This window comes from Ovis canadensis, chromosome 4, assembly GCF_042477335.2.
Source record: "Ovis canadensis isolate MfBH-ARS-UI-01 breed Bighorn chromosome 4, ARS-UI_OviCan_v2, whole genome shotgun sequence".
In the NCBI taxonomy this organism is placed as follows: Eukaryota; Metazoa; Chordata; class Mammalia; order Artiodactyla; family Bovidae; genus Ovis; species Ovis canadensis.
Window position 1 is genome coordinate 86,969,768 of NC_091248.1, and position 13,883 is coordinate 86,983,650.

Sequence of the window (13,883 nt, forward strand, 5' to 3'; positions counted from 1 at the left end):
ATATATTCTCTTTCAGATTATTTTCTATTATAGGTTATTATAAGATATTCAATATAGTTCCCTATATTATACAGTATCTTGTTTATTTTATACAAAGTAGTATGTATATGTTAATTCCAAAGTCCTAATTTATTCACCTCTCCACAATCCCCTTTGGTAACCATAAGTTTGTTTCTATGTCTGTTTGTGTATTTCTGTTTTGTAAATAAGATCATTTATATCATTTTTAATGATATGTAAATAATATCATATTTGTCTTTGTCTGGCTTAGTTCACTTTGTATGATATTAATAATGTCTAGATCCATCCATGTTGCTGCAAATGGCATTATTTCATTCTTTTTATGGCTAATATTCCACCGTGTGTGTGAGTGTGTGTGTACCACATCTTCTTTTTAAAAATTTTTTATTAGAGTATAGTTGATTTACAATGTTGTGTTAGTTTTCACTGTACAGCAAAGTGAATCAGTTTTACATATACATATATTCACTCTTTAGATTCTTGTCAGTAGAGAGTATTGAGAAGAGTGCCTCATCCTATACAATATATCTTTATTAGTTATCTGTTTTATGTATAGTAATGTGTATATGTCAATCCCAACCTCTCAATTTATCCTTTCCTCTTTTCCCTGTGGTAAATGTAAGTTGGCTTTCTACATCTGTTTCTACAAAACAGACTCTATTTCTGTTTTGTAAATTAGTTCATTTATGTCATTTTTTAGATTCCACAAGACTTACTTCACTTAGTGTGAAAATCTCTAGGTCCATCCATGTTGCTGCAAGTGATATTCCATTCTTTTTTATGGCTGAGTGATATTCCCTTGTATACATGTACCACATCTTTACCCATTCTTCTTCTCATGGACATTTAGGTTGCTTCTATGTCTTGGCTACTGTAAATAGTGGTGCAATGAATGCTGGGGTGCATGTATCTCTTCCAATTAGAATTTTCTTCAAATATATGACTAGGAGTGGGATTGCTGGATCATATGGTAGCTCAATTTTTAGTTTTTTAAGGAACCTCTGTACTGTTTTCCATAGCAGTTATATCAATTTACATTTTCACCAACAGTGTAGGAGGGTTCCCTAATGTTCCTAAATTTTCCTCCAAAAGTGTTTCTTTGTAGACTTTTTTTTTTAACTTTCCAAACAATTTATAAGAACATTTAACAGATGTTCACAGTACACAGGAGAATAAGGATTAGCAAAGAAAGCAGCATCTGATCTCTTTGGCTAGGGGCAAGAAATACATATCCATAGGAAATGGAAATACGTATCCAAATGGAAATATGTATACCAAAATATTAACATTTTGGGAGTACATTACAGGTGATTTTTGGCTTTTTTTCCCCTACCTTCTGATTTCTCCCAAGGTGTTTTTTAGTTTAATAATAAGCATATATTGCTTTTCAACTGGGGAAATATGGTATTGGTGTGGGGGGGCAAAAAACACAGAAGACATAAAAAAATCCAGTTGTATTTTTTCAATCTTCTAATTTTTAAACTATGAAGAATCATGATACCTAAATCTATGTGTAGGGAGAAAATGTGTAGGGAGATCCTTTTTTTTCTAGTTATAAAAATATCAAATACAAAAGAGTAGAAAGTATTGCTTTACTTGAGAAACTTACTTCCAAATTACTTTCATGTGTTTTAAAAAGTCAAAAAGAGCATCCAAGAAAAAATCATATACATTTTCCTAGGAATAAGTACAAAAAAATTGGGTTCATGACTGCCCCAAATGATATTTCCTAAAGGAAAAAATGTAACATTTAACTTTGTTTTTTGAGGCAGGGTAAGTGAACTACACACGTCATAATAAAATTTTCTTACTTTACAAGGAGGAAGGACTGTGAGCCCGTTTTTGATGCATGTTAAATACAAAATCCACTGTTCTGATCAAGATGCTGCTGCTGCAGCAGCTAAGTCGCTTCAGTCATGTCTGACTCTGTGCAACCCCATAGACGGCAGCCCACCAGGCTCCCCAGTCCCTGGGATTCTCCAGGCAAGAACACTGGAGTGGACTGCCATTTCCTTCTCCAAAGCATGAAAGTGAAAAGTGAGAGTGAAGTCGCTCAGTTGTGTCTGACTCTTCGAGATCCCATGGACTGCAGCCTACCAGGCTCCTCTGTCCACGGTAGTTTCCAGGCAAGAGTATTGGAGTGGGTTGCCATTATTGCCTTCTCCGTCTGATCAAGATGAGGGGAAAAAAAAAATCATTCTTCAGCACTTCAGTTCTCATGCAATGAAATCCAAAGGTCTGTTGAATCCACCTTTTCAATTCATGTACTGCCTATACTTTCTCTTCTGCGACACATTTATGGAATAGGCATTTACAGAACCATTCACCTTTTTCCCTTTTGCGGAGTCAAAGGAGGCAAATCCCATTAACTTCATTTCTATTTCTTCCTCTGTGTTGCCCTCTAAGTCTTCTTCAGTTATCTGATGTTCTTTACTCTTTGTTTCTTTTCTTTCTTCTTCTCATTTCTTCTTTCTTTCACTTGAGAAGGGGCAGGAGATGTGGATCCATGTCTTCTTGGGGACCTGGACGGCCTTCTGTGCGGGGAACGAGAGCGGCTTCTTCTATCTCGCTCCGCAGACTGGGACCTTTCTAGGCGCCTGGCTTCTCTTTCTCAGATGTGGACCCGGACCGCCTCCGCTCCATCGGTGGGGAGCCGCTGCAGCTGCGACCCATTTGGAATCCTCCTCCAATACGAGTCCTCTTTGTAGTCTTCTTGCTGATAGTCACTCTGACTGAAGGGTGGTTATACCTCATGGTAGTTTTGATTTGCATTTCGTTAATAATAGTGATGTTGAGCATTTCTACATATGCTTGTAGGCCATCTGTATGTCTTCTTTGAAGAAAGGTCTATTTAGATCTCCTGCCCATTTCTGGATTGCATTGTTTTTTTAAATATTGACTTGTATAAGCTGTTTGTATATTTTGGAGATTGATCCCTTGTCGGTTGCATTATTTCTCCCTATTCTGTAGGTTGTCTTTTCATTTTGCTTATGGTTTCCTTTGCTGTGAACAAGCTTTTAAGTTTAATTAGGTCCCACTTGTTTTTGTTTTTATTTTCATTACTTTAGGAGGTAGATCCAAAAATATATTGCTGCGATTTATGTTAGTGTTCTTTCTGTTTTCCTCTAGTTTTACAGCATTCAGTCTTACATTTAGGTCCAAAATCCATTTTGAATTTATTTTTGTATATGGTGTTAAAGAATATTCTAATTTTATTCTTTTACATCTAGCTGTCCAGTTTTCCCAGCACCAGTTATTTGAGACTTTTTCCCATTGTATATTGCTGCCTCCTTTGTCATAGATTAGGTGACCATAGGTGCATGAGTTTATCTCTTGGCTTTCTATCCTGTTCCACTGATTTATATTTCTGTTTTTGTGCCAGTACCATTCTGTCTTAATTACTGTAATTTGTAGTATAGCCTGAAGTCAGAAAGCATGACTCCTCCAGCTCTGTTCTTTTTTCTTAAGATTATTTTGGCTATTTGGGGGCTTTTTGTGTTTCCAGAAAAATTTTAAAAATTATTTATTCTAGTTCTGTGAAAAATCCCACTGGTAATTTGATAGGGATTATATTGAATCTGTAGATCACCTTGGGTAGTATAGTCATTTTAGCAGTATTGGTTTTTCTAATCCAAGAACACAGTATAGCTTTCCACTTGTTTGCGTTGTCTTTAATTTCTTTCATCAGTCCTATGGTTTTTGAAGTACAAGTCTTTTGCCTCCTTAGGTAAGTTTCTTCAGATGTATTTTATTCTTTCTGATGTGATGGTAAGTGGGATTTACCATCTCCTTCATTTCTCTTTCTGATATTTTGTTGTTAGTGTATAGAAATGCTATAGATTTCAGTATACTAACTTTGTAGCCTGCAAACTTACCAATGAGCTCCGATAGTTTTCTGATAGTGCCTTTAGGATTTTCTATGTATAGCATCACGTCATCTGCTAATGGTGACAGTTTTGCTACTTTTCCAATTTTAATTCCTTTTATTTCTTTTTCTTATATGATTTCTGTGTCTAGGACTTCCAAAACTATGTTGAATAAAAGTAGTGAGAATGGGTATCCTTGTCTTGTTCCTGATCTTAGAGGAAATGCTTTCAGTTCTTTGCCTTTGAGTATGATGTTAGCTGTAGGTTTGTTATATATGGCCTTCATTACGCTGGGGTAGGTTTCCTTTATGCCTACTTTCTGAAACTTTTTTTTAAAATCATAAATTGTATTGAATTTTGTCAAAAGCTTTTTCTGCATCTATTGAGATGATCATATGGTTTTTATTCTTCAATTTGTTAATGTAGTATATCACATTGATTTTCAGATATTGAAAAATTTTTGCATCCCTAGGGTAAATTCCACTTGATCTTGGTATATGGTCCTTTTAACGTATTATTGTACTCAGTTTACTGTTATTTTTTGATAATTTTTGTATCTATATGTTCATTAGTGATATTGGCCTATAATTTTTTGTGTGGTATTTTTGTCTTACTTTTGGTAAGACAAAAATATATATTAAAATATATTTTTAAAAAAAAATATATATTATTCAATATAATCCCAATATAATCACCTTACTTTGGGTGATGGTGCCTCATAGAATGAGTTTGAAGGTATTCCTTTCTCTAAATTTTTTGGGAACAGTTTCAGAATAATAAGTATTAACTCTTCTCTAAATGTTTGGTAGAATTTGCCTGCGCAAAGCCATTTAGTCCTGAATGTTTGTTTATTGGGAGTTTTTAAGTTACTGATTCAATTTCAACACTGGTGATTGGTTTGCTCATAGTTTCTATTTCTTCTTGATTCAGTTTTGGGAGATTGTGCCTTTCTAAGAACGTATCCATTTCTTCTATAACACTCATTTTATTCGTGTATAGTTACTTGTGGTAGACTCTTATGATCCTTTGTATTCTGATTGTATTGATGTGAGCCCGCTCCTTTTTTAGCTTGATAAATCTGGCTAAGGGCTTATCAATTTTGTATATCTTTCCAAAGAACCAGTTTTTAGTTTTATTGTTTTTTTTTTCTGGTTTTTTTTTTTTGGCCTCTATTTTATTTAATTTTGCTCAGATCTTTATGATTTTTTTTTAACTTTGAGTTTTGTTTGTTCTTCTTTCTCTAGTTGCCTCAGTTGCAAGATTGGGTTTTTTTATTTGAGATTTTTCATGTTCCCTGAGGTAAGCTTTTATTGCTTTCAACTTCCCTCTTAGAACGACTTTTGGTGAATCCCATAAGTTTTGGATCGTCATGTTTTCATTTCCATATATGATGCAATGTTATTCAGGCCTAAGAAAGAAGGAAATCTTGTTACTTGTAAATGGACCTTGCAGATATTTTAATAAGTGTAATAGGTCAGACAGAGAAAGACAAATAGTGCATGGTATCCCTAATATGTGGAATTTAACCCCCAAAAAGTCAAAATTATAGAAATAGAGAGTAGAAAAGTAGGAACTGAGCACTGGAAATGGGGGAGATAGAGAGAGGTTAGTAAAAGCATGTAAACTTTCAGCTATAAAATGAATAATATCTAAGAATGTAATGTAAAAATAGTGACTATAGTTGATAGTGATAGGTGCTCAGTCATGCCTGACTCTTTGCAACTCCATGGACTGTAGCCTGTCAGGCTCCCCTGTCCATGGAATTTTTAAGGCAAGATTACTGGAGTGGGTTGCCATTTCCTTCTCCAATATTGATAACACTGTATTAAATAATTGAGATTTGCTAAGAATAAAATTTAAATATTCTCATCAAAAAAGAGATAAATATGTGAGGTGATGAATGTGTTAATTAACTAGATTAATTGATTATTAATTAAATAACTAGGTGGGAAGGAAATGAAAATGAAGACAGCAAAAATCCCATATATATATATGCACTGCCTTCAAATAGAGTCAAAGGAGATATTCTGTCCCTAAAGGATGGGATGCTGTGTTTTAAATTGCTATTAAGACAAGTTTATTCCCACTCCTCTGACTCCATAATATACCTTGGGAAACTATAGCTTAGTACCAGAGGAATTTTCTCACTTACCTCGCCTCTCATGATGTCCATTCTGTGCCAGGGAGATGGAATTGTTTAAAGGTATGCATCTATTACACTAAAAATAATGGGCAAACCCTGTAAACCAAACAATTTCTTGTTCTGGTATAATCTGCCTTAAAGAAATGCTCACAACACATACACAGGGCATTGCTTATAACAAGAGAGTTAAATTTAAAAATTTCGGGGTATATTTACAGCAGCACAGTAGTTACAAAACTGTAAAATTATTTCTCCCAACTGAGAGAACTGGGGTAAGAATTTGGGTTCATGATATAGGAAATGAAGGTTAAGGGCTTCTCTAGGCCTTGGGTTCTAATTTTATTTTACTGTATTGTGAAATCTTCTGCATCAAGGTCTAGAGTGCACTATTGAAATCTTGTAGCCCTATTCAGGCTTCAGTTGCATGTCATATATAGAATTCTTAAGGGTCTCATTAGTTGAAGATTTGGGGGAAATTTTTCAAAGTGACAATAAGTTTGGTGAGATACAATTACCAAAATATGATGGATTGTTCTTAGGCAAGAATTTAGGACAACAGAGAAAAGAATCCCTTTCTGTGAAACCTTGTCTAAGTTGTATTTAATTCTGGATACCACACTTGATCTGGGACACTGGCTCATTGGCGTGTATTTTCAAAACACCACGATGGTGAAGGAGTCTGAAACCACCTCAATAGAAGAGGAAGTGAAATGAAGTCGCTCAGTCGTGTCCGACTCTTTGCGACCCCGTGGGACTGACTGTAGCCTACCAGGCTCCTCTGTCCGTGAGATTCTCCAGGCAAGAATACTGGAGTGGGTTGCCATTTCCTTCTCCAGGGGATCTTCCTGACCCAGAGATCGAACCGGGGTCTCCTGCATTGGAGTCAGACGCTTTAACCGCTGGGCCACCAGGGAAGCTCACCTCAATAGAGGCAGGGAGTAAAAAAAGGCAGGGAGTATAAAAAATTCTGCCAGGGAATGAGGAAAACATCCCAGTATTGTACAAAATGGTATTAACTCAATAGCTGGTACCTCTTACAGCCCTGTCCTTCACCATTGTGTCCCTTGCTCTTAAGTCGACCACCGCGCACACAGTGGGTCCTCAGTCGATGTTTGTTGAATAGTTACGTTACCATGTAATCCATGTAATCTTGAGGGTATGATTGCCTGATCATAATTTAAATTAACTACTACATCTGAAGGAAACATCATTGCAGTTCTTGGGGGACGCAGTGGCTGAATCCTGGCTTCCGCAGTGGCGCATCTAGGGCATCTTCGGTCCCAGGAGGCCTTGCCAGGAATGACCTTTCTTTCTCTTGCCCTTTTCCTCCCTCCCATCTCCAGGCTGTAGATGATTCCGTGGTCACGAGGTCGCGACAGTCCGCGCCGTCGTGGAGACAGCAGGACGTGGAGAGAGAACTACATTTCCCAGCTGACTCTCGTGCGCGCGCCCCTGCTCCAGTGCAGGGGGCGATTGCAGCAGGCGCTCGCTCCCCGCCGAGCGCTCGTCGCCCGCCAGAGCCTCTGCCAGGGGATGAGGTGGGAGGCGCTAGAAACCACTTAGCTACAGCCAACCGCCCAATGCAGCACTCGCTCGCTCCCCCCACCAGCGGAAGCGCCCGCGGAGCACAATGCAGCACTGAGGCAGCGCCGCGGTGGAGGCTGCAGCGCCCGGGTCGCCACAGCTCGGGTCGGGGCTGGGAGCTGGTGGCCCAGGCTAGCCCCGGGCGCGGGGCGCGGGGCGCGGGATCCGGACGCGGCTGCCTGGGCATGAGGAGCTGAGCATCTCGGGCGAGGCAGGCGGACGGCAGCACCATGCAGGCGGCGGCAGCGACGGCTGTGTCCGTGCCCTTCTTGCTGCTCTGCACCCTGGGGACCTGTCCCCCGGCGCGCTGCGGCCGGGCAGGTAAGTTCGCCGCCCTCTGTGGCTCTGGGACGTACCATTTTCCGGGCATCTTTGCAGCCCTCAAGCGCATGATAAAGGGGCATCCCCATTTCCCGAGTTAGCGGGGAGATTTCTTCATTTAGAAGGGTGGTGAGAAGTGAAGCAAAAATATATTGTGGGGGCGCGCGGATGCGTTAGAAGCTTTAGGTCAAATGCTTGTTTTTCTTCGGAAGTAGAAGAGGAATGCGGAGGATGGGAGAGGGGGCTCTGCTTTTGGGCCCCGATCTTGGATGCTCTCAGATGAGCTGGTCCAAGGCTTTGCGTCTGGTATCTCTGCGTCCTTCCCAGATGGGGTCTGGGAGGGAGGGAAGGTAGGATCTTCTCTGGGGAATCATCGGACCGCAGGATGGACGAGTGTCCGTCAGGGTCATTATTTTCTCCTTTTCTCCCTAATTCTTCCTTCCCCTCTTTCCTGCCCGAAGGAGACGCCTCGTTGACGGAGCTGGAGAGGAGGAACGAAAACCGCTTCCTGGAGCGCCAGAGCATCGTGCCACTCCGGCTCATCTACAGCTCGGGTGGAGAAGACGAAACTGGGCACGACGCGCTGGACACGCGGGTGCGGGGCGACCCCAGCAGTGGGCAGGTGAGAGGCGCGGTCCAGAGGGGTGGTCCTACGCGCGGCCCGGCCCACTCCGACCCTGCGTTTGCTCTCGGTTGCCCTGGAGATGCAGTGTCTTGGGTGAAAGCAGCGCAATTCTCTTGCGAGTCATATATGGCGCTCCCTGTGCAAAAGAAAGAAGAGAAAGGCGGACAAAACCCCCAAAGAGTCACAGGCCAGGGGCTTTGCTCAAGAGGTGTTTGTGCGGGATGCCTCCATGTGTGTGGCACCCTGAGTGAAGGGGCGGAGACCCTCTCACCGCTGCCGAGCAAAAGCCGTGTGTAGACAAGAAGGGATATAATATTTGAGCAGGATTTACATCATTATTGTTGTTGTGGTTGTTGTTGTTTTAATTCTCAAAGAGAAGGCTTTGTGTGATTTAAGCCAAGATTGGTACTGTAGGAAAATTGGAAAAACAAGCGTAGACATCCCTATCTAAACTTAAACCTTAAAAGTAAGCTGAACTACAAGGTTCTCAACTCACTCAATTTGTGGACATCGGAGATGGACCCACTCACCTCTGCCTTACAAAGAAGACATACCCTTGTCCCTTTTCTTTATTGGTAGCAGTCCTCTTAGTGTAATTAGGGCAGTGTGGCTTTGGGGGCATTGATAAAGTATGTTTTAAAATAAAAATCTAACTACCGTTTAGCATATTTAGGTCAATATCACACATTCACAGATATGCTTGAAAATTCATTTTTGAACTTACTGTTTAATCTAAGTAAATATTTTGGGGCTCTGCAAGCATTTTTTTTTTATTTACATGTATCAACCTGGCAACCAGTTCATCCACCTGTAAGTACATATTAAGATACAACATGTTCATGTAGTTGAAAATTTTGCACACTTCACTAAAGTAGGCTGAATATTTTTACATGTCTAAATATATTCTTAATATTTTAAGATGTGTCTTGATGTGATAATCATAGTAATTTACTATAAGTGTAAAATATGTAAAAATAAAAAAATGTTCCTTATTTGTAGCCAAGTCCTTAATTGTGTTAAAATCTTAACATGATAGAAATTAAAGTGCTATAGTAATATCCATCAACTAGATTATTATAATAGCAAATTTAATATGTCAAGTTTTAGTGAAGGATCCCATCATTTGAATTAATGTTTGGTAAATACCTTTCCATTATGATTTGTTTCCATAGTAAAGCTGAAGAAGCATCAAAAACTGTTAGAATTACTTCTGTAGAGGAATATTCTCACACTCATTTGTAACTTTTATTACAAAAAATTTCAAACACACACACACAAAAGTAGACAGACTATTATAATGAACTCTGAGCTTCAGCAATTTGCAACTCATAGCCAATCTTATTTTATGTACATCCTATTTTCTTTTCCTTTCTGTATTATTTTGAAACATTTCATAAAAGAATTTAACTATGCACCTCTAAAAGACAAGGATTTTTTAGAAAATGTAATCATGATATTATAGCTAATATATATTAAATATGTCAATATATTATATATAAAAATATAAAATAGACATATAAATATTATATATGTTTGTTTGAACCAGGATCCAGATAATGTTTATAAACTGCAATTAGTTTTGTTAAAGCCTCTTTAATGCATGGTTTCCCTCATCCTTTTTCTTCCTTTTTTCCATACAATTTATTCATTGAAGATATGGGGTCTCTCATCCAGTAGAGTCTTCCACAAGCCAAATTTTTGCTGATATAGACATTGCTTTAAAACAAATCACAGTGCTTTAAAACAAATCAGAGAGGAAGAAAGTAGAGATGGAGAAAAAGAAAACTGCAGGATTGAACCCAGAGACTCCTGGAGCCTCTGCCTCATGCTGGTGATGTCTTTAGGTACCCTCTGCCCTTCTCTGTGTCGGTGAAAGACTGCTATTCTTGGACAACAGGCCAGTCCTCCTTTTTCTCCCCATTTCTGGAATACCACTTTTGTGGGTGTTTTATTGGTTCATAGATCTCTCCACTTGGGGCAGAAGGTACTTGGGGCCTGTGCAGCTTCTACGTCCTACAAGGATAAACCTCGCATTTGAGAAGAATGACCATGACCACCAAATGCCCTCACTTGTGGAGGAGAGGTGTGAATGAAGTGGTAGGATTTAGCTTAAAGAACTGGAGAAGGCAATGGCACCCCACTCCAGTACTCTTGCCTGGAAGATCCCATGGACGGAGGAGCCTGGTAGGCTGCAGTCCATGGGGTCTCGAAGAGTCGGACATGACTGAGCCACTTCACTTTCACTTTTCACTTTCATGCATTGGAGAAGGAAGTGGCAACCCACTCCAGTGTTCTTGCCTGGAGAATCCCAGGAATGGCGGAGCCTCGTGGGCTGCCATCTATCGGGTCGCACAGAATTGGACACAATTGAAGCGACTTAGCAGCAGCAGCAGCAGCTTAAACAACAGCATGAGTAGTTTATTCATTCAAGTCAGAAATGAGAGTGAAGATACTGTCTTGTTATCCAAGTAATTATGACAAGCAGTTATCTCCATTCTGGCACCTGGTGAGGTACAAATCGTGCATTTGGTTGCGTGCTGGGTCATCTAGGTAGCTACAGCAGTTTATTATGTTCCTCAGCTACACTTAGTGATCACTGACTAGTAGGGCTGAATCTGGCAGAGTTGTGAAGACTTAGTTGCCGTATGCCAACATTTCCGCCAGTTAGGAAACTGAGGAGTGGTCCTGCAATGTGTCATTTCTTATTTCATTGAGAACTGTTCATTGAATCTAAAAACATAAGTTAATTATATATGGACCTTGTTATTTTTTTGGTGATTAAATGGATGTAATTTATACTCATAAATATGTTTAACAACTTCCTTTCTAATAATAAAATTAGGATGCTTTCTATCAGCTCACAAAGGTATATACTGATTTGTTTATTTGAAAGACATTTATATACTTGAGTTCATGCTGTATACCATTTTTTTTTTTTTTGGTAAGACCTTGGGGATTTAGAGGTAAAAGACTCAGTTCTAGCCTTTAAGGAGTTTACAGACAAGTAGGAAGATAAATGAAAAGATAGGTAGTTACACTGTGTCCTTGTGTGTGATTTTCTGGAGGTGATCACAGAGAGATGTGGAAGCAGAGAAGAGTCAGGGTGGGTTCTCAAGGGGAGGCACTATCTGAACTGTGTTTTGAGGGTTGGTAAGAACTGACCACATTATAGGGAAGGGGTGGTCATATCAAATGAAGGGTCAGCAGATACATGGACATGTGAAATCAGACGCATTTTTGACTGCAAATAGTTACGATTTAAGGGACAGAAGAAACAAACCAGAAAATAGATGCTGCAGCACTTTCATGACTTGCTGAGGAATTTGGGCTTCTCCTGAAGGCAGTTCAAGGATTTCAGTAAGTAGAGTTACCGGCCTACGTATAGGTAACCTACTAGACTTACCTATACCATCATGTTGTTATGGTATAACCCTAATTATTAGAAATGAATAATGTTAATTTCAAAGGCTGAGTGAATGTGGTTGTTCACTTTAATTCATTGTTCAATGCCAATTCACATACTCATTAAGCTTCATAAGAACTTAGCTACTAAACATACTTAGCTGCTTCGTATAAATGAGTTAATATTTATGTAGCACTTAGAACAGTTCTGCATGTTCTACAAGCACTATATGAGTTTTGTTAAATAGCATTAACTCCCTTAGGCTGGTTGAGTACTATTTAGAAATTTTATGACATCACTTTAATGCAAAATGGTGCCCTAATTACCAGAATTTAACATTTTCCCAGAAGTAAGTTACAAATTACTCAAGTTTACATAACTAAATGGAATCTTAATGATTATAAAGATGAAAGAAATCTTATAGGTCATCTAACCTAACTGAAGAATCGTTTCTTACCTGGTAAGATAGAGTCATTGATCTAGAGTAAGGAAACCAGCAATGTTTTACTTAATGTTTGAGAACGCTCACAAGAACTATGATGGTATAAAACACCTTAATTTTACTTTTACTGTGTCCTTACTTCAGTTTTCATCCCAAAATGGAACTGCACATTTTATGTTTTTGGAAAATTTATTTTAGTTCTGTGGAAATACTGGCAATTTGATAGGTGTGAAATAATTAATTCTGTTGGTATAAGTCCATATTTGTATGACCAGTTACTTGAATGTATACTTTTATTTTCATCCTGAATCAGATGACTGACTCATACTGAAAGCTTATTGTGCCATGAAGTTCTAGAAATGGTAGTCAGAGGAATTGTATTTGATCGTGGGTAACCTTGCTCTCCTCAAGATTGTCTTCCTGATCTGAAGTAATTTCAGTTCTGTAAACGAGCATGCAGAACTGGAATATTCAAAGTATGCAGTCTTCCTTTCATCTGACTCGAAATTACTTATGCTGAAAAAATTGTATGTTGCAGATAATAGGATAAAACATATTTTAATAGAACACCCATATAAGCAAGGTATCACTTACAGAGTTCTGCTATTGGTTTGAAACCAATGGTCACGTAATTGCTATTATAAAGAGCAAGCACCTTCCTGGTTACTCTTTTTTTTTTTTTTGCAAGCCAAGCATGATAGATTTAGCGCAGCATCAAAGATAGGTTATTTGCTGTGTGGTAGATAGGCTTGTTTTGCTGTGTGGTCACCCCATACATTTTCAAGTAATTTGTTTGGCAGCCAGTAACTGGTTTTGCTACAAGTAGCAGAATTTCTTTTTATCAGAAGTCTTTGTCAGTGAATAGACAGGCTACTTGTTTTCTATCTCATTCCCTGGAAAGCATTTGTAAGCCTCTCAAGTAGTCAAGTGTCAAGAACATAGACCTACCATTTATTATAGTTTTGATAATCAGTAATGAATGGGGAAATGCAAGATGGGCGCAGGATGGCAAGAGATAGCTGTGCACTGTTTTTATGAACATAATTATCTATATGCCTCAGCATGCATGAGCTGCACCAAAAATTGGGTTGTTTCACTTGGGAACACTGCTTCAGCGTGACTGTCCATTGTCCGTAGTACTGCTTTCCTGGAGAAAAAGGGCTCCTAGAAATTAGAAATATTTTGTGAGTATAGGACATACATCTTTTTTTCCCTTAATGTGCATTTGTTAAACCTAAATAGCTCAATATTGATAAAACTGTGCAACCAGTAAAAAATTTGTTCCACTGTAATAAACAGGAAAGGGACATTCCCTAGCACATTTTTATTTTCCTACCAACCTTCTCTTACAATTACATAATTAAAAGAAAATAAAATTTAAAATTGTAGTATTCTTACATCTTGTTTTCAGTCTATGAGATCCCAATTTGTATTTATTTCTTTGGGGAATCTTTGAAATTCTGCCCAATTGTTTTACT

The 13,883-nt window shown here is 38.7% G+C and overlaps 1 protein-coding gene and 1 pseudogene across 4 annotated transcripts in view; one reads left to right on the plus strand and one right to left on the minus strand.

The window, feature by feature from the left end:
- Positions 1–2,237: 2,237 nt before the first annotated feature.
- On the minus strand, positions 2,238–2,694 carry LOC138439712 (U4/U6.U5 small nuclear ribonucleoprotein 27 kDa protein pseudogene; annotated as a pseudogene).
- Positions 2,695–7,402: 4,708 nt separating this feature from the next.
- ADAM22 (ADAM metallopeptidase domain 22) overlaps positions 7,403–13,883 on the plus strand; it is a 234,306-nt gene continuing 227,825 nt past the window's right edge. For all 4 annotated transcript variants that reach the window (XM_069588182.1, XM_069588181.1, XM_069588179.1 and 1 more), the window contains exons 1-2: positions 7,403–7,935; positions 8,397–8,557. In XM_069588182.1, coding sequence (XP_069444283.1) covers positions 7,845–7,935; positions 8,397–8,557 — 252 coding nt within the window. In that variant the 5' untranslated portion in view covers positions 7,403–7,844. The remainder of the gene's footprint in view (positions 7,936–8,396; positions 8,558–13,883) is intronic.